This window comes from Apis dorsata, unplaced genomic scaffold, assembly GCF_000469605.1.
Source record: "Apis dorsata unplaced genomic scaffold, Apis dorsata 1.3 scaffold_163, whole genome shotgun sequence".
Lineage (NCBI taxonomy): Eukaryota > Metazoa > Arthropoda > Insecta > Hymenoptera > Apidae > Apis > Apis dorsata.
Genome location: NW_006263452.1, coordinates 1,149,186 through 1,170,589, shown reverse-complemented (window position 1 = coordinate 1,170,589; position 21,404 = coordinate 1,149,186). Strand labels below are relative to the sequence as shown.

Genomic DNA, 21,404 nt, shown 5'->3' with positions numbered 1-21,404 from the left:
ATATGTCCAATGCTACAAAAGAATATAAAAAAAAAAAAAAAAATACAAAAAAACATACAAAAAAATTGGCATAAAACTCAATAATGAAATCATTTCTTAAATATGCAATTATTATGCATTTATATGAATTCTCAAAAAATAGAATATTTAATAATCTGTTTATATTTAAACAATATTTTAGTAAAATCAAGGAAAATTTGCGGTTTAATAATTAAAAAGCAAATAGATAAAATTTTTTTTATAATTTAGATTTCTTATTGATATCATATAAAACTATAGAAATTATCATTATTTTTTTTAAAAAATATATGATTAATTTTATTAAAAATTTAAAAAATTTTAGATGGTATCAATTTTAAAAATTAAATTATTTATATAATTAGTTAAGTATGTTTTTTATTTTGTTTCATAAATATTTCTAATAATATTAAACAAAAATAAAGAGGACCAAAGTCTATTATTTTAGAAATTACGCTGATTTATACAGAAGAACAATTTTAATATTTATCATTGTGATATTGTTTTATTTATATAGTAACAACATCAAAATTACGGTATTGATAAATTTCAAATTGCATTGAAAAATGTGTAAAATATTTATTAATTAATTATAATAGCTCCAGTATTTATATGTATTTTCTTTTTTTTTAAATTCTCATTCAGAATATATTTCTAACGTACATATAATATATATATGTACATATATATATATATATATACACATATACATACATATATATTTTTGATGTACGTATAATATATATATGTATGTATGTGTATATATATATATATATTTGTAAATATTATTTGAGTATTGAAAAAGTATTAATTGATGATACTATTAAAATACTATTAAAATACTAAACTAGGCTAAAAAGACTGATATACGAATATACGATATGTTATATTTTTAGATATATCTGGAATGTATATATTTTTTTATTTATTCTATTAAATTTCATAATAAATATCAAATTGTATTTAATTTAATATTATAAAACTTAAGGATTTTATAAATTTATTAATATATATTTATTAAAATCTATTTATTAATAGATTCGAAAGTTGAAACATACATATATGTTTCCAAATGCATACTTGTATAATTATTGAAAAAGATAAAATTCTAACTTAAATCTATAAAATTAAGAAGTATGCTTTTATATAAAATAAAATACTTATACATTTTGTCAAATATTTTTAATAAAATTTTCATGGCGAACATTAAATAGATTATGAAACCTAATTAAAATATATATCTTGTAGAAAAGTACACATAGACATATTTCCAATACTCTTTATATATGACATCGAATAAATAATTATACAAAATCAATCCAAAAAATAAAATAAGACAATTTAAATGCTAATTTTAATTTAATTTCTTTGAAAAAATTTTTGTTATGAGGAATGTCACTTTTGATTTAAAAAATTTAAGGAAATGAAATTATGTTTTTAATTTCATTAAACATTTTTTCATGTAAAAAGATATACACTGCCATTATAAGACTTATATTATAGTTTTTTCTAAGTTTAGATATAATAAATGTCGTATCGACAAATGTATCTGTACAACGAAATTATCGTTTATCACTAAATAAAAATATTTTTTTGTTTTGAAAGTTGATATATTAATAGTCAACATTTCTTACACTATTCGTGTACAAAGACAATAATGTGCAATTTTTCTCATGATTTCAAAACTATTTAACTTAAAATCGCGCATATGAATATTTAGATCGCATTCGTCGTCCTCTTGTTCCGCGTCCTCTTCCCGTTTCGCTATTTGTTCCTCTTGCTGCATGTCCTCCACGTATTACGCTTTGTCCTTTGAAAAAAATTGTATATTTTTATACAAGATTTGAAATTATATAAAGACAATATATATTATTTCACAATTTATTATTATAATTATATTTACCTCTACCACCAGGTTGACTTTCCCATACAATAGGTGTAGGTCGAGTACCACGTGTTGTTCTAAACGATGATCTTGCTGATCGTCTTGCTGTAGCACCTCTAGTACCATTAGCAGCAATTGCAGCATTAGCTGCTGCTGCCATTGCTCTTTGACGAGTATTACTTGATGGAGACGCTTCTGCTTCACGACTTTCTTCTACTTCATCTTCCACTATATCACTTCCTGGCTCTTCAGTTCCTTCACCAGTATCTACTGCATCATCATCTCCAGAGATTAAAGGACCAGCTTCTTCTGTGCGCTTTTCGCCTTCTGAACTCATACCTATATAATACATATGCGCGCGCGCGCATACATATACATACACATACAAAATATTATAATTATATTTTTTGTATAATTATTATTATTATACATATTATACATAATATATTATAATATAATATTATATATAATATTATATATATAATATAATATAATAATATAATTTATAATTACCTTCGGTCGGAGTAGTACTAATAGATTCTGTAATTATTTCAGTTTGATTATGTTGTTGATCATCAACACCAAGAACACGAATACTTGGTATAGTAGATTCTTCATTGGTATCACCAACAGTAGTACCTGTTACTGATATTGGTGTTACTGAAACTGGGGTTTCTTGTTCTTCTGATGGTCCACTGCTTGTCTAAAAGTAAATCATTTAATTAAATGATGGAAGTATAATATTATATAAAAACATTTAATAATTTTTATACCGAAGGTGGTAAATCAGCTGCTGGTGAAACTTGTAAAGGAGTAGTAGGTACACTACGACCAGTACCACCATCTTCTAATTGAACAAGATCTATTCGTGTATCATCCATGCTTTCTTGAATTACTTGTGCTACACCAGAACTAGATGATCCAAATATCGTTCGAGTTGTTGATCCAGAAGGAGTTGATAACGAAGGAGTTGATGATGCTGTTGTTGGTGCAGATGAATCTCCAAAAGTAAAGCGTCCTTGAGGAACTTGAGGTGAACTTACAGCTTCTCCAAATCCATCTCCTCGACGTGGTACAAATAAAGTTGGAGTACTTGGTACTATACTATCATCACCACCATCCTCATATCCTTGTTGTGGCTAAAAATTATTTTATTCAAATTTCTTCATTTCTTTTTATTTTTTTTATAAAAATATTATTTTTTTATAAAAATGATTACCAAAAGAAGATGTTGTTGTTGTTGTTGCCTAGGCATTGGTGCAATTCCACGTGAAGATCGAGTTGTAAAAGATGTAGGTGGTTCTCCTGTTGGTCCAGCACTACTGATTGCTTCTGATTGTTGTTGTTGTTGGTTTGTAGGTACTGTTACTTGAGTTTGTCTAGGAACTTCTACACTTGTAGAATCTTCACCCATTATAATTTCTACTTCATTATTATCCCTTTCTACTTCTACTTCTACTTCATAAGGCATTTCTTCTTCTTCTTCCATTTCTTCATATGGATCATTATCAAATTCTTCTTCTTCCTGTGTTTGATGATTGCCTCCTCCTTCACCTTCATCACAATCTACAACAACAACACATCCCTCTTCTATTTCCTCATCTTGATCTCTTTGGCTCGAAGTTGGTACCTAAAAATTAAAGAGATATATCATACTTTAAATATATAATTATTATTTGATATATTTTATATTTTCATTATCTAAATTCACCTGGTACTCGACCTCTGAAGCACTTGCGCTAGCAGTAGATGACATTTCTTGTCTACTTCGTTTAGTTTTGGGACTAAGCACTTGTTCCTGTCTACTATGATCTACACCTTCAACTATTCCAGATCCTGATGCTGTTGAATCAAGAGCTCTAGGACGTTTATGACCTGTTGAAGCTTGTGATGTGCTTACTGATTGTGTAGAACTACTAGCCACAGTCTGCTGTTGATCACTAACTACAGCTTGTTGTTGCTGTTGTTGTTGTTCTACTCTTGGACTAACTAGTGCAACAGTTTGTTGTTGTTGTTGTTGTTGTTGTTGTTGACATTGCTGTTGTTGTACACTAAGCGTTTCTGCACTTTCTGGATCTTCTCTTTGTGTTGATTCTGCAGATTCACTTAATTGTGGCTGTACAACGAGTTGTCGTAAAGTACTTGGTGTTGTCTGTGATGAACTGCTACTAGTACTGGCTGGTTGAAAATCTGGAAGACTACTAGTTGGCGAGCTTGTTTCAGTAGTATGTACTACTTGTTGTTGTGATTGTTGCTGCTGATGAGGTGCAACCATTACTGGCGCAGTAGCAGTTGTAGGTAAAACGGCAGCTGTTCTAGATTGTACTACCACACTCATAGGACGAATACTCGCTAATGGAGTTTCAGCACGTGCAGACATAGGTTTTATATTAGCTGTTGGTGGTTCTGTAGTAGCACTAATTCCACTAACACCAGCTAATTGTCGCTGTAATTGAGTAACTCTCTGTACAAGAGTTTCTTTTTCTGCTTGAATTTCTGATTTTTCATGTTCCAGACGAGAGATTCTACTTTCCATTTGAGATTTAAGTGCTGCAAGTCTAGCGTCATGTTCAGCAGTGTCTGATTCACTAGCACCAGCTTCAAATTTTGCTTTTAAGTCAAGTAATTCCTTTTCACAAATTTTTTTAGATTCTGTTAATTGCATGATTTTAGTTCTTGCACCTTTTAATACTTGTTTTGCACGTTCTTCTTTTTCAACACTTGTTTTATTCATAGTATCGATTTCTTTTTTTAACGATTCTGCTTCATTTTGTACAACTATCATTTGACGAGACAATTCATCAATTTTTGATGTTAATTCTAAGTTTGCTTGACGTAATTCTTGTCTGCCTTCTTCTCGCAATTGATCTTCACGTTCTTGAGATACATGAACATTATCTTCATTTGCAGAAGTACCAGTAGACATTCGAGACTCTTCTGATCTATTTTTTTCTTCTTCTACTGTTTTTGCAAGTTCTTCAAATTGAGTCTTATATTTTTTCGCTATTTTTCTTATTTGAATTTCTTTATTTTTTATATCATTTAAAATTGTTTCTTTATCACCAAGCTCTTTCCTTAGTGTTACTAAATCTTTAGCTTTAGAAGAAGAATCAGCAAGAGCTTCATTTAAATCTTGACCTAATTTACGGGCTTCTTCAGACACTTTTTGAACTTCTTCTCCTTGAACTTGTACTTGTTTTTGAAGCAATACTAATTGTTCTTCTAATTTAGTTTTTTCTATTTTTAACTGATTTAATTCTTCTGCACGTTTTGCATGTGTTTCACGCTCAGATGTAAGCAATTTACTTAGATTTTCTCGTTCAGTTTGTAATCTACGCCAATCTTCTGGGCTCGTTTTATTAGCTCTTTCCACTAATGCGTTAGCTCTTTGTCTCCATCTAGTCGCTTCTCCTTTAAGACTTGAATTTTCTTGTAATAAAGCTTCAGTTTTTGCTTGTAAATCTCTTGATGTATCTCGAAGTGGTACTACTTCCTCAGAAAGTGCTGCAACTTTTGCAGTAAGCTCTGAAACTTTTGCACTTAAACTATCTCTTTCTTCTCTTAAAATTCTATTAGAATCTGTAATAGCATTCAATGTCTCAACTTTTCGTAGCAATTCTGCATGTTTAGATGTCGTGACTACATCAATTTCAGACTTTTCTCTTTCTGAATTAAGGGCAGCTTCTGTTTCTTTCAATCTTTTATCTATAACCTAAATAAAAAAAGAAATTATAAATAAAAAATGAAAATAAAATTTCAATAACATAATTTGATACTAACTTCTACTTGTGATTTCAATCTAAGATTTTCTGCTCTTAAAACATCAAATTTTGCTACAGCTAAATCTTTTTCACGTCTTAAATACTTCATTACTCTTAATAATTGTTCAGCAGATTTAGAATCATCTTCAACTCCACTGAAACTACGGTTCATGGTTTCTAAACTAGTATCAAGACTTTCATGTTCACTTATTTTTGATTGTTGACTATGCATGATGGCAGTCTTATCGCTTAACTCTTGAATTTGATTGTGCAAAATAGCATTTTGCGCATCTAAATCTGCTATTCTTTGTTGCATTTCTTGAATTTCTTCAAGTAACTTTTTTTCTCTTTCTTGATAAGCTAATCTTTCAAGTTCTAAAGCTTCTACAGCTGCATTTCTTTCTTGAGTTAAATTTGCTATCTTTTGTTCTACTGTTTGCGCATCTTCTTTTAATTTCGCTAATATCTATAATATAATGATAAAAATTAATTCGTCTTTTTTTTTATCTATTTATATATTTATATTTACCTGTAAATCTGCTGAATGCAATACCATTTCTCTAGCATATTTTTCTTCAGCTTCTTTAACTGTTATTGAAGCATTATGTAAATCACTTTTTACAATTTCTAATTCTCCTTTAACTTCATCTAATTCTTCGAGCTTTCTCTCTGCATCAGCTAATTTTTCTCTTAATTCTGAGTCAGTTTCTTGTCGTCCATTAGAAACTTTTGCTAATTCTTCTACTAGTTCTTGAATTTTTTTTTGAAGAGATATTATTTTTACACGAGCTTCTTTTAAAGCAGTTTCCAATTCTTCTTTATATTTGTTATGTTGTGTTGTTAACTCTCTTAATTGAGCTTCTGCACTTTCTGCTATATCACAATATTGTTGGCTTTGCTGCCGTGAAGCTTTTAATTGTTCTGATAAAGATTTTGCTTCTGCTTGTGTTGTTGCAAATTGCATTTCAAGTTCTTTTAATCTCTTTACAAGATGCTCATCGCCTGCAAGTTTAAATAGATATAGAATTTTATTAATCATTTCCAATTAAACAAATAAAAATTTACGTTTATATTTCATACATACCAGAGAAAGGTTTTGATATTGAATGAGTAACAGCTTGTCTTAATTTAGTATTAAGTTCTTCTATACGTTGCGTATTTTGAAAGTCAGATTGACGAGTTTGTTCCAGTTCTGCACGAATTTGTTCAGTGATATTACGTTCCTCTGTTAATCGTTCTTGAGCTGTAGCAAGCTGTCTTTCTAAATGTGCGGATAATTCTCTAAATCGATCTTGTTCTTCCTGTAATCGACGTCTTAAAGCAGCACATTCTCTTGTAGCATCATCTAAACGTTGTTCAGCACGTAATTGACCTTCAGCCTGAACACGCTCTAAACTTGCTTTAATAGATTCAACATCTGCTCGTAATAAAGCTTGCGTTTGACGTTCTCTCTGATATACTTCACGTTCTTTCAAAAGACGACCTTCAGAATCACGTAAAAGTTGTCTTTCCTGACGTAAATTTTCTAATTGTACTTCAGCACGGGATAATCGTGTTTGAGCTGCTAAAGCTTCGTCTTTCAAAATCATTAAGCTTTGTTCATGTTTTCCTATAAAATAATTTTTAAATAATTAAATCATACATATTGTTAACATAATATTTGTAAATAATAAATATTTTAATGTATAATATAATATACTATATAATATATGTATATTATATAATATATATATATGTATATAATATATGTATAATATAATATATAATAAACATTTTATATTAAATATTACCAATTGTCACATTGTAATTAAAACATTTTTCTTCAAGAACTTTTATTTGAGATTTATAAGAAGTAACATTTGATTGTAAAAGATTAAATCGATCATTAGCCGAATCTAGTTGAGCTTTTAATCTACAACATCGAGCTGAATTAGCTTCTGCTTCTTTTCTAAGTCTTTCTACTTCATCTCCTAACATTCGTTCATGGGCTGCTCTTTCTTTTTTATATGTGTCATATTCATCTGTAACTTGTTTTAACTTCGTTTCATTTTCTTCTAATTGTCTTTGCAATTCTTTTTCTCGATTAATATCATCTTGTATTATAGATACTTCATCTTTAACAGTTTTTATTACATCAATTTCTTTTCTTTCTTCTTCAGGAATGGAAAATTCTTTCTTTTCTGGTGTTTGTTTTAAACATTGTTGGTACATATTTTTATACATATCTCGTTGTCGCAATAGACCTTCTAACATTTTTGCTTGCCTGTCTTGAGCAGCTTGCATATCTTCTAATTGTTCTAAATATCTATTATAATTATAAAAAATTAAATACAATATTCTACATTATGATATATTTTTTATATGTGTATTACAAACCTATCTAATTTTTCTTTCATTTCCCCAGAATTTATTTCATCAGTTGCTCTTTCAATTTCTTCTTGTCTTGATGATAATGTACGAACTATTGACAACAATTTTTGATTATTTTCTTGTAATTCTTCAATATCTTTAAAAGTGACAAGTTTTTTACTAATAATTTCAGATGAAGCAAGATTATCCATATCCATTGAATTTGAAAATTCATTTGTCTGAATAGTTGTACCACTCCTATTTTCTTGAACTTCTTTCAAAAGAAAACATACCTAAAAGTATCAAATATATAATATATATATATATATTAAAATATACATAAAATTATAAAAAGTATGTATAATTTAATTTTTTACCTGTCTAGCTAAATCTGATAATTCAGTTTTTAACCTTTGATTTTCTTTAGTGTGGTGTTTAGCAATGCGATTTGCTTCATCAGCTGTTTCTTCTAATCTATGATTTTCTGCTATAAGTTCATCTAATCTTGATGTTAATGTATTAATATTAGTCATTGCATTTTCATAATCTTCACGTTGTTGTTGGAGAACAGGAGCTTTTTCTTCTAATTCACGTAAAATAACATCCATTTGCGATTTTAAACGTTCATTTTCTTCACGTTCTGAAGTTAACTCATTTGTTACATCAACTAGTTGTGTATAAATTTGAGTAAGACTCAAGCCTTTTCTAAGAACTCTACTAGCTATAGCTGCTGTAGGTGCAAGTTGTTCAACAGCTTGATCTAATTTTTCTACAAAAGAAATCATATGATTATTAAATAAATAATAATCTTATAAAAATTACAATAACTTAGTATTTATTTACCTTGTTTAATATTTTTCAATAATTCATTTGCATGATTTAGTTCGTTTGAAAGTTCTTCTATTTTTTGTTCTTTTTCATCTAAATCTTGTTTATGTTGTAATTGAAATTGATTATGTGTTGTCTCTAATGTTCCATACTGTTCAGTAGCATGTTCTAATAATTCTTGAAGTTCTTTAACTGCATTACTAAATTCTTCAGCTTTTGCATTTGCTTCATCAGCCATGCCTTTATAGAGATCTGCTAATCTAGTCTGAGCACCAATTTCTTCTCGATAAGAAGCATGCATAGAAATTTCATGTGTACGTTGTTCTTCTAATTTCTGAGCAAGTTCATCGCAGCGTCGTTGAAGAGATGTATACGATTCTCGTAACTGTGCCGTTGCTTCGTTAGAAATACGTAATTCTTCATCGCGTTGTGCTAAACGAGTATCTGTTAAGAGTGCTCGTGCAGAAGCTTCTGCTCTTGTTGCTTGTAATTCTGACATTCTCTTTGCTAATTCTTCTTCAAGACCAGCCATTTGCTGTGACAAAAGAGCTCTTTCTTGTTCTAATCGTTTTTCTCTAAAAAGTTTCAAATATTATATTAAAACTTTATTAAAAATTGAATTGTTTAATAATGAAAGAATTTATTATATAAATACATACTTAAATTCAAGAGTCATATCACGACTTCGAATCTCCTCTGTTTCTGCTAGAGCTTGACATTTTGCAGCAACAGCATTTTGTAATTGAGTTCCCAAAGAAGATAATTCAGTATGCATTCTTTCAATTTCTGTATCTCGTCTTTCAACCTGTAATTGCAATGCATCTCTCTCATCCACAACTGTATCTCTATGCCTACGTAAATCAGCATTTTCTTTTTCTAATCTATAAATAATTAAATACTTTTTATATAGTTATATATTATAGAGTTATATAATAATAATGATATTATATGATCAATATTATCTATATATATATATATATATTAGATATATAAAAATATTTTATATATATATAAAAATTTTATATATAATATAATATAAATATTTTTCAATAATACCTTTTAACAGTTTCTTGCAATTTTTGTATTTCACTTTTAGATTGATCTAAACTAGTTTGTAATTCCACAGTACATTTTTCTGCTAATTCAAGTTTTCCTTTACATTCTTCAAAATTTAATTTTTCTTCCGCCAAATCTTTTTGTAATTTATCTAAAGTTTGATCTAATAAAATTTAAATAAAAATATTTTTTGTTTTACTAATAATCTAATTTTTTTAATATTATATATTATAATATTATACATGTATATAAATCTTATAGATATCTTTTCTATAAAATTAATTTGCGAATTATTTTGCGAAAATTTCATTTATATGTTTAATAAAAAAATATTTCATATAAACTATGATGAATACGGCATATTTCTATAGAGAGGTTAATTCCTTTGTGTAAATAAACGATCGTTATTATGACAAAAAATATATAATTTCAAACTTACCAAAATTTTTTCTATTAGTTTCAAAAACTGCTTTTGCTGTAATATACTGTTCAAATTTTTCATTGAAATAAACATTGAGCTTTTTTATAAATCCTTCAGGTATTTGCGCTAATTCTTCTTCATTTAAAACCTCTCGCAACACATTATGTTCATTCTCTTCTGTTTTTTCCATTTTTTTGTTTGATACTTATAAATCGAATAAATCTTCTTTCAATAATGAATTAATTCTTCATTAATAATTATACTTGATTGAAGACACATTTGATCAATATATCACGTTTCTTTCTGTAAATCACTACGGACTTTATCGAACTGACGCGACCACTACTAACTCTACCATTACCATTATTGTTACATACAAGTTGTATATTGTAGTTGTACTTAGCGCTAGTGTGCCATTTTGTAATTAAATTTCATTAATATATAATTAAATAATTTAAATATATATCACTTTTTTATATAATTTATGAATGTAAATAGATTATGTTTTATATCATTTATATCATTTTTTATATATATGATTGAACATTTTAACTTGAAATGCATATTCTATAATCTTCTTTATTTTAAATATCTTCTTTTCTCATTCATAATAATAAATTTTAGTTAAAATTTTATTTTAATTAAAATTCTCAGTTTTAAAAGGTATTCTTTATGTTAAAAAATATATATTATAAAAATATGTATCTTTTTATTGTTTCGTGATCATTTTATAATAAAAGAATATATAAATAATATTTGTTTTGAAAGTCAACCGTTAAAATTAATGATACTAAAAGATTTAATATAATAAATAATAAAGATAAAAAAATATCATATGTAAATGATAAAGCTTAAGAAAATTAACTAAAAAGAAAAATAAATTATCAATTATGATTTTTATAAAAAACTGTTCTTTAAAATTAAAGATTCTAGGTTATATAAGTAATCATTATTGTTATATTAAACAAACAAAACAATTTTTATGCACATTACAAAGATATAATTATATTAATTATATAAATAATAAGATATATTTATATATCATATCTCATAATAAAAATCAATTTAAAAGAGACATTTGCAATGTGAAAGATAAAATAAATTTTTCATATTTATCAATCTCTAATAGAAAGTTTTGTGTAAAAATATTACCAAAAGATCCTAATATATTTGGAGATCTTTCATATAATAAATATGAGAGAATTAAAATGGATAAAATGGAAGAAGAAGAAGAAAAATTTACTGAAAATATGATTCCAAAGAGACAAAAATTTACTCAAAAAAATTATTATAAACTTATTAAATCTCATTTAATTAATAAAAATTTACAATTAGCCTTAAGTGTGTTAGATTTAATGAAAGAAAATAATGATAAACCTAATTTATATATATATAGGCTTTTAATATCTGCTTTTGCTAAACAAGGTGATATTAAACAATGTTTTAAATTATTTAAACAAATAAAAGAAAGAGGTTTATTTCTTTCTCCACATATATATACTAATTTAATTAATGCTTGTGCTGAAGCAAAAGATAAAGAAGAAGCATTAAAACATTTAACATTTTTAAGAAAATACTTTTATGAGAAAAAAATAAATTTAAATGATATACATTATTCATCCCTTATTAAGGCTTATAGTTGGCATAAAGAAATTTCAATTGCTTTTGAAATAGCAGATGAAGCAAAAGATAATCATATTTATTCACAGAATATAATTTCTGCTTTATTTCATGCAACAATCAGTGATACAGAAAATGGATTAAAATATGCATTATACTTATGGCATAAAATGAAAATAATTAAAATAAAACCAAACATATTTCATTATAATCTTTTTTTAAAGGCAATTAAAGACACAAAGTTTGGTGATCTAAAAGTAAATGACATTTTGGTACCAAATTCAAAGAATACTCAGATTCAACTTATGGAAACTGAAAGATCAGATTTATTAGATTCTCCACCAGTATTAAGTACTTCACTTGTTCTTATGCTTAAAAAATATAATTATTTTAAATCAAACAATAAAAATTCAGAAATAAACATAAATAATGAAAATACATTGTTATCTCCAAATTTGAATAATATATTAAAAATAAATCGATTACTTTTGTTTGGTGGAATTGATAAATTTTTAAAACATATGAAAAATGATGATGTAGAACCTAATATAAAAACAATAACATTAATACTAGATTTACTTCCATCTACAATAAAAGCAGAACAATATTTCCTTAAATATATTAAATCAAATAATATTAAAACTGATATAACTTTCTTCAATATACTTATTAAAAGGAGATGTTTAAGAAAACAATACAATGCTGCCAAAGTAAGTAATTACTTTAATTATATTACTTTAATATAATTGATGTTTAATTATAATATTTATATTTTAATAAAGGATATATTGAATAAAATTCAAAGACATCATTTTACACCAAATATTGTTACATTTGGAGTATTGGCTATTGGATGTATTAGGTGTAAAGATGGACTGGAACTTTTAGAACAAATTGATACCATTGGTTATGCACCAAATTTCAAAATCTTGGAAACATTATTTTACAATGCATGTTATTATAAGAATTTTATATATGTATTGCATTTAATGAAATATATATTGCATAATAATATTACACCAACAACAAATATATTAAATATCTTAGAAAAATTTGATGAATTAGTATTAGAAATAATTAAAAATAAGGTAAATTAATTATTAAAAATTATTTTATATTAATTATTATTATAATTTATATAATATATTTTATTATGTTATTATTTATATATATTTATGTAATATTTTAGGGCAAATATAATCATCTAAAAATTAATAAAATCAAGAAAGATTATAATGACTTTAAAATAAGATATGAAAATTGGAAAGAAAAAATACAAAATAATATAAAATTGTCAAAATAAATTTTCTTTTTGTTTACAATCTGATTTAATGTTAATTTATATTATTATTTTATTATATATTATATATATTTTATTATATAAAACTTCAATATAGTCTCATATATATATATGTGTATGTATATACGTATGTATATGTATATAGACATTAATATTTCTATTTTATACCTTGTATCTTTTTTCTTAATACCTCTCTCTCTTTTCTCTTTACATGTATATATACACATAATTATTTTAATAAATAATAAATAAAATTAAATTGATATTCACATATTATAATATACTATTATATATACTTATATATACTATAATTATATCCTTGTTTTATTTTTTATAAAAAATAATGTTATAAGAAAAATATTTTTGTATTAAATTTATATTTTATTAATATATACATTTTTATTAATATTACATTTTATAAATTTTATAAATAAATTAAATTTTATTAACATAAAATTCTTACAATTAAAACATCAAATGATTAATGGACAATAAAGATAATCTTATTAAAGTTAACGAAGATAAGGAGGGCGAGTCTCTTGTGTCCAAGGACGACTTCTTGTTCCTGTATTGATTGCACGTGAAGGACATGTTCCGCGAATACTCAATTTATTATATCCTGTAGGTCCAGTTGGTTGTGCTCCGCATGTTTCTAATGCTACGAAATCATCTACATGAAGCGATGGTGGTCGCGAAGTGTTTGGTGGTCTTGATCTAAATGGATCTGCTCCTCTGCCTACACTACCCACTACTGATCCACCTCTTAAAGAATTGGTAAATTGTGTCCGACCTCGCATAGGTGTAACTGTGAAGAAATATTTTTTAATTAAATTATTATTAATTTTGAACTGATGAAATGAATATTAAAAAAAGTCAACCTGATCAATTCTGTTAATTTAAATCATTAAGTTAAGCACAAATTATAAATTGTTATTAAAATTTGTAAAATTGATCAGTTTGATCTCTGAATGATTTGATTGTTAAAATTTACAATGAAAAATATATAATGAATATAAATTTACCAAATGGTTGTTTTACTTTAGAAACAGGAGATATAGCTTGTTTTTGTACATCTCTAGTTTCTTGATCATCAGTTTGAGTTTTTGATTGTAGTGGTTGAGTAGCATCATCAGGTGGAATCTTAGAACATAAATTTTGAGCTTCTGATAATAAATTAAAGTCAGTAGGAAGTAATTCAGCTGCAAGTGCTAATAAATCTATTGTATTTTCGTTTGGTGCTTGATTTGGACACATAAATGTAAATTTTTTTGGGCGTTTAGAAACAAGATCTGGTGTACCCAAACATCGTTGAGAAAATTGATTCAACAAAGCTTCGGGAGTTGGTAATAATGGCTCTAACATTTCTGGAATTGGTTCTTTTTCTTCTTTATCTTCTGCAGATTTTAAGATTTCAACTAATTCTTGTGCACGTTTTATTTTTTCCAAAGGATGATCATTTTTATCCCATAATATTAGGGCTGATAATTGTTGTATACGTAGATATAAAGATCTTCCTTGTGATTCAGATGTAATTAAATTTTCTAAAAACATTATAGTTAAATCCACAATAAGTTGAATTTCTGACTCTTCTAAAGCCGAAATATGATCTAATAATGATCGTAATGCATCAGGATTATTTTCTAAACAACTTTTTACATGATATAAACCATAATTATGATTAATAAGAGATAAAAGTATACGAAGTGTACTTTGTAATATCTCAATTTCAAATTTCGTACTAGTTGCTAATATATCAATTAATACAGCTAAAATAGATAAAAGCGGTTCTTTACTTGGTACTGAATGTGTAAGTCTTTTTTCAAATGGCTCACTAATGTCTTCTTGCATAAGACTTAATGTATAATCACATAATGTTTCAAAGATATCAAGAATTTCATATTGTATTCTAATATCGTTTGTATTTTTAAGTGCTGTGCACATCATTTCAATAACAGGTGGATACTTTTGATCAGATTTAACCTGTGCTCTAGATGCAGGGCTAGTTAAAGTTAACAAAGTAGCCTTCATAGGTGCATGTCTTGCAAGTTCGCTAAGTAAAGTAAGAATTAAAACATTATTTTCTAATGGTGTGGCAGCTATTATACCATCTAATAAACATCTACCTACAAGTAATGCTGTAGGTGCTGCTAAATCACTTAATTGTTTGCATACTTTTGAAAGAAGAATTAGTAAATCTTTATTCCAACTGGCGCAAAGTAACCGCAATGTTTCAGTTAAATTATTAGCTTGTGCTTGTAAATGAGCAGACCATAATTTTCTAACACCTAAAATTCGAGTAGCATCTTCAGTCATTGTTTCTTTCAAAGTTAAAACTGGTGGTAAAAGTCTTGTTAAAAGTTTCAATCCTGGTATAAAATTACATGGACTTAAAGAAACCATTTTGAGAACTTCACCTAACATTTGTGTCCACAATGATTTTGCTACATTTCCTGATCCATCTGAATCCACAGCCTGTGTGAATACTAAAAGTGTTCCTACTATTTCCTCAGATAAAGTTTGGACAATTTGAATAGAAGGAATAGCTTCTACTAATGAATAAACACCAAGTAATGGTATTACAGCTGTTAAATCTTTGAAATCTGTAGCCATACATTTCATAAGGCGTTCTAATAATGCTCTTGTTAATCTTACACATGGAAGGAGTAATGCAACTAATGCTAAACCTCTTCTACCTGTTAAGGCTGCACGATGTAAAAATGGCTGTTCATAAAATTCAGAAATATTTGCCATAACTGCAATAAGAGCTGTTAAACCATCAGCAGCAAATAATTGAGTTAATGCATTTCTGTATTTTAGTTCAATATAAGGTTCCATTGGATCTACATCATTATTTAAAGGAAAAATAAGATAATATAAAATTCTACATGCTGTAATTAATTGTCCTGGGAGATAAGCTGCTTTATCTGCATTTTTTCTAATGCATGTGACTAATGGAGAAACATCTCCATAATTCCAATGAGATGACTGTGCAGCTGTAGTTAAATATGATGTAACATCTTTTAAAACTGCTTGAGTTCGTGATTTTTCTAAAATAATTGTAGCACGGTTTTGAAATATTTCTATTCGATCAGAATAACGAATTGTTGCTGAAATAATTTCTGCAGAAAATTCACACAGATTTGGATCAGAAAGATAAGGAATTAAAATATCAATGAATTCTCCTGTAGGAAGTATTGTTATTATAGCTTGTAAACCATCAGAATATATTAAAAAAGAATGAAGTTTTTTTAAAGCTATCCAATCAGAAGGTTGATATTTTAAATGTAATAAACATTGTACAACTTGCAATCGCCAACCTAAAATTGATCCTGCTCCAGGTAAATCACATTTTAAAGCTTTTAAAATTAATTTTGTAATTTCTGGTTCTTTTAATAAATACAATAAACCTTCTTTAGTATCAGAAATACGTAAAAGAAAACGTCGAGCAGCTTTAATTAAATTTAAATCCGATTTTGGTGAAGTTAGAGCAAATAAAATATGATACAGCAGTTTATGATGTTCAAAATATGCTATTAAATGACATCGAGGATTTCGATTATATTCTCGTTCAAATTCCATTTGAGCTCCGGCAGGAAGCTGACGTTTTGGTTGAGCCATTAATGTGGGTGAACATATATATGTATTTGTTAATTCAATGATAGCTAATTCATCAATTTCTTTCATTTCACTAAGAAATTCATATGTATGTACTTTTCGTAATAATGAACATAAAGCATATTTTAATCTTGCTAATTTTGCTGTATCTAACATCATTAAAGCATTTTTATATAAATTATTTTTTGATTTAAGAAACTCTTTAACAATTATTGGACTTATTAATGCAGCATCCAATGTACGAAGAGCGGAAAGTTTTACAGGAAGTGCTACATTTTCGCGCATGCACAATGCTAATAATTTATAAGGTGCATCTACTTTTAATAGTATTTCTGGACCTTGTGGAAGTTTACACAAAGTTTCCGCTAATCGTACACCAACTTTAACATGACGAACTTTATAAGCTGGTTGAGGTTGAGCACGAGCAAGATCCATATCTAAGCCAGCATTTACAATATTGGTCAAATCATTAAAATCTGTATTATTCAAATGAAAAGGAGTAAGTATTGCACATAACGATTCGCAATTATGAACAAATGCTTCTTTTTCCTGACCTGAGGCATTATTAAAATGTAAAACTGATTTTGATATAGATTGAAATATTTCATGAATCTTATCCAACATTTCTTTGTTAATATGATATTCTTCAGTGACATTCATTAATTCTTCCAAATCCAATAAATCAGGTGGTGTTAAAGAATAAATATTATTTAGCTGTATATTTTCACATTCATATTCTGTAGTAGGTGGTATATCATCTGTCATTATATCTTCATCAGATAATATAGGTTCAAAAGGCTCTCCTGTTTCATGATCAGCACCATCCTGTTCTCCTTCTTCTTCTTCGGCAGATATGGATTCAGGACTTAAAGATACCAAAGATTCAGAAGGAGGTGAAGAAGGACGTTTTGTAGATTTTAAAGTATTAGTTGTAGCATCTTCTTCCCAATGACCCACTTCTGTCTTTCCAGTATCTGAGATTGAATTTCTGGATGATTCTACTATTTGAATTGGTTGTATAGGAGGAGGAGGTGTTGCAGCAACACATGTTTCCTAGAAATTCCATGTAAATTTTTTTAAAATTATTGTTTTAAAATTATAAATTTACATAATATATATATATATATATATATAAAACATTTACATTTGAATTTGTTTGTGCTTGATTTTCATAATACCATTCAGATTGTTGTTCTGATATTTGAGTAGTATTTTCTACTACTTCTTCTAATCCAGTAACACAAGTTGCAGAACCAGCAGCTGAACTAACAACTTCTTGGGGATTATTTAAAGATTTAGTTAATGTTCCATATACTGCTAAAGTAATAGTAGTATACCAGCCCCTAAGTACTAATCCATCTGTTGGTATTTGTTTCCTTTCACATTCTAATTGAATATGAATATTTTGTTTATATTCCAATTCTCCAAGAGATTCAAATGTAGAAGCACCAGGCTTACTTAAATCATTTACAAAAAATTCAATTTCAAATTGAGATGGATTTGTGGCCCTATATAATATAATATTATTTAATTTATAATTTATTTAAAAGAAAATTATTTTTTATCTTAATATATAATTTTTATTAATTAATTAAATACCCCAGACGAACACCTCCAGGAAAATCAGCTTGTACTCTAGCACCTAATGGAATAATTCTAACTTCACTTATATAAACAGGTTTTGGGAATTGAACTAAATCTAAATTAAGCTCCTGCAATAAATAAATAGTTCTATTGATGTAATTATTATATAAATAAAATAATTTTATACTTACTTCAGAAATATCATGTGAAAATGTATCGAAGAATAATAATTCCGTATTATCCATGTTTTAATTATTTTTATATATATTTTGGAACTGCATATTTCTAAAAAATAAAAGTTATGTTTACACATTTTTGTAATTTAATAAATATATAATAAATAATTTAAATATTTTTTCTGATTTTTTCAATTATTGTATATCACAATAATTTTTATTTATAGTTTAATATTAATATTTAATATTAATATTTAATATAAATATTAATAATATGAATTATAATTTTTGTTTTTATTAAATCACAATTATAATATTTACATATATTAGTTTCTAGAATCTTATATTAAAGAATTCTTGTTCTTACTTTATTAAATTTCGTTATTAATTAAAGAATATTAAAAGAAAATTAAAGAATATTATCATATGAGGAATGTAAAAGAAAAATTTAAAAACACTTTAAATTTTTGAAAAATCTGTATACTTTCCATTGAATCACATGTGTTACTTTTTTATTATTTTATAATAATATATTTATTTAATTCAAGTAACGCCATCTAGTTTAATTCTTAGCTTCGGTTTTACTCGTTTTACTTCATTATGAGAGAAATTGTAATGACTAATACCTGTGCAATTTTCGCTACGAATAAATTTTTCTTTCTATTTTAAATTTTTGTTCGCGATAAAATTAAAATTTTACATATTTCGTATTTATCCAATTTTAATAGATATTTTTTATATATATTTTATAAGTAGTACATTTATTGAATAACTGTGATAACGACATAACTGATCTGCGTCACTGGTTGTGTTCTTGATTATTTGTAAATTTGTTTTTTGAAATCGTGATACAGTTCTACAATGAAACAAAAATTATATTAGATCAGTAAGTGTGAGGAAAATTTCTGTTATAATTCATATTGTATAATATTAGAATTTTGCAAACATTTTCAACATTGTTATTAAGTTTGACAAATATAACGTTATCATTATCGATGAAATCTTTCATGTTATACTTTGTAACAATATGTAGGCTTAAATTTCAATTCAAAACAGGTGAAAATTTTTGTTAATGTTATTTTTAAATTCAGTATCATGTATACATATGTTCTAATTCATGAGAAATAAATGAATTGTTGTCAAAACGTTTACAATTATTATTTTTATTGAAAATAGCATATATAATATTATATTATTGAAAAATCATTAAATTTTTTAATTTTATTTTTATTTATTTCTTATATAATCTATATTTTTGAATTTTAAAAAGTTAAATATATTTATATAAGTATAATAAAATTTTTAAAAATGATATTTTTAAAAATGTCAGATGTGATATTTATCTGGTTTTAGGAATGGTAGCTGCTGGAGCTACAGTTTTAATGGCAACTAGTGAAGAAACATCAAATAGAACACAAAATAATTCCATACAATATGAAAATCAAAATATTTGCTCTCACTATAATGAGATGCATAATAATGAGCAAAATTCAGAATGTCAAATTAGAAAAAATATAACATCTTGTAATATAAATAGTAAGTATTTTAAATAATAAATAATAAATAATAAAAATAATACTAATTATATAATAATAATAATAATATAATAATAATTATAATAATAATAAATATTTTTAAATCTCTTTTAAATTCTATATTGTATATTTATTAATTTAGATTATTATTATTACAAAAAACAATTGCTAAAAAATAAAAAGTTCTATAAGATATATGTAATGTACTTCAGTGTAATAATTATAATTGTCAATATTTTTATAGAAAATAAAAATCGTAGCTCCATGTTGGAAAAAAATAATCGGATGATTTCAAGATCAGAAAATAAGGAGAGTAATAAAAACTATACATTGTGTAAAACAGCACCAGTTCGTGAAACCAAAGCTTCAAGATTACGTGCTGCTTCCATTATATCACCTAATGGTAAAAACTAGACTTTTTATTTATTTTTAATAAATTAATATAATTTAATATAATTATTTATAAAGTTTATTGTATTTATATATATTATATTTATTATATTTATATAGGTGGGACAATGTCATCAAGAAAGTTAACTATGTCTGAAAATTCTACATCTTTAAGTCTTCAACCTAGTACTAGTTTATCATTTAAAGATGTAAGTAATTATTTTATATTCATTTATATATTGTATGTATACATATTTTATATTAATAATATATCTCTATATAATATACAATATATATATAACGATGCTATATATATAAAGGAACATCCAATATCAAATAATAGTAATATTACAAATTTTTCACGAGAAAGAGATAAAAGTTATAAACGAAAATCATATCTAAATCGATCACTTAATATGGAAACAGCAAAAGATCATTTAAATCAATGTAAGTAATTTATTAAAAATTATTTATTGAAAAACTTTGCTTTACTAAAAATTTTATTTACATATTTCAGCTGAAAGTAATATTAAACAAACTAAAAGACAATCAAGTAAACGAGGCTACATATCCGATACAATATCTACTTCAAATTCTAGTAATGAATTAACTAATTTAAGTAAAAAATCCTTTGATTCAAAAATTACTTGTGAGAAAGTTAAAGAAAATTATTCTAAAACTTATACATTGCCTTCACTTAATTCTCCTGCAAGCAGTAAACATTTAAATGTACAACGAATTAGGTAGTTATGTTTTTTTTATTTTATATATTTAAATTTACAATTTTATTATAAAATTTAATTTTGTAATAGTGATGAACATAGTGATTCAGAAGTTTCTCGAAGAGTTGATGCATTAACAGCATT

The 21,404-nt window shown here is 26.0% G+C and overlaps 4 protein-coding genes across 4 annotated transcripts in view; 2 read left to right on the top strand and 2 right to left on the bottom strand.

Annotated features, from left to right (window-relative positions):
* Positions 1-1,444: 1,444 nt before the first annotated feature.
* On the bottom strand, positions 1,445-10,717 carry LOC102680248 (nucleoprotein TPR-like). The gene is made up of 16 exons (XM_006613871.2): positions 10,337-10,717; positions 9,898-10,060; positions 9,501-9,722; positions 8,857-9,416; positions 8,391-8,782; positions 8,041-8,306; positions 7,455-7,969; positions 6,749-7,273; positions 6,194-6,666; positions 5,684-6,130; positions 3,615-5,615; positions 3,123-3,533; positions 2,677-3,042; positions 2,417-2,606; positions 1,922-2,242; positions 1,445-1,828 (listed from the first exon to the last, which is right to left on the bottom strand). Exons 1-16 carry the CDS (start codon positions 10,506-10,508, stop codon positions 1,713-1,715), a joined length of 7,140 nt encoding a protein of 2,379 aa, XP_006613934.1. The 5' UTR covers positions 10,509-10,717; the 3' UTR covers positions 1,445-1,712.
* Positions 10,718-11,388: 671 nt separating this feature from the next.
* LOC102671938 (pentatricopeptide repeat-containing protein 1, mitochondrial) lies at positions 11,389-13,138 on the top strand. The gene is made up of 3 exons (XM_031509579.1): positions 11,389-12,648; positions 12,721-13,021; positions 13,128-13,138. The coding sequence occupies exons 1-3, from the start codon at positions 11,527-11,529 to the stop codon at positions 13,136-13,138; spliced, it is 1,434 nt and encodes a 477-aa protein (XP_031365439.1). The 5' UTR covers positions 11,389-11,526.
* A 564-nt stretch (positions 13,139-13,702) lies between these two features.
* LOC102679826 (protein virilizer) lies at positions 13,703-18,722 on the bottom strand. The gene is made up of 5 exons (XM_006613867.2): positions 18,629-18,722; positions 18,453-18,565; positions 17,998-18,361; positions 14,261-17,906; positions 13,703-14,043 (listed from the first exon to the last, which is right to left on the bottom strand). Exons 1-5 carry the CDS (start codon positions 18,680-18,682, stop codon positions 13,751-13,753), a joined length of 4,470 nt encoding a protein of 1,489 aa, XP_006613930.1. The 5' UTR covers positions 18,683-18,722; the 3' UTR covers positions 13,703-13,750.
* A 790-nt stretch (positions 18,723-19,512) lies between these two features.
* The window catches only part of LOC102679947 (supervillin), a 12,045-nt gene continuing 10,153 nt past the window's right edge, over positions 19,513-21,404 (top strand). The window contains exons 1-7 of the mRNA XM_006613868.2: positions 19,513-19,669; positions 19,967-20,149; positions 20,393-20,551; positions 20,659-20,747; positions 20,859-20,985; positions 21,056-21,281; positions 21,351-21,401. Coding sequence (XP_006613931.2) covers positions 19,609-19,669; positions 19,967-20,149; positions 20,393-20,551; positions 20,659-20,747; positions 20,859-20,985; positions 21,056-21,281; positions 21,351-21,401 — 896 coding nt within the window. The 5' untranslated portion in view covers positions 19,513-19,608. The remainder of the gene's footprint in view (positions 19,670-19,966; positions 20,150-20,392; positions 20,552-20,658; positions 20,748-20,858; positions 20,986-21,055; positions 21,282-21,350; positions 21,402-21,404) is intronic.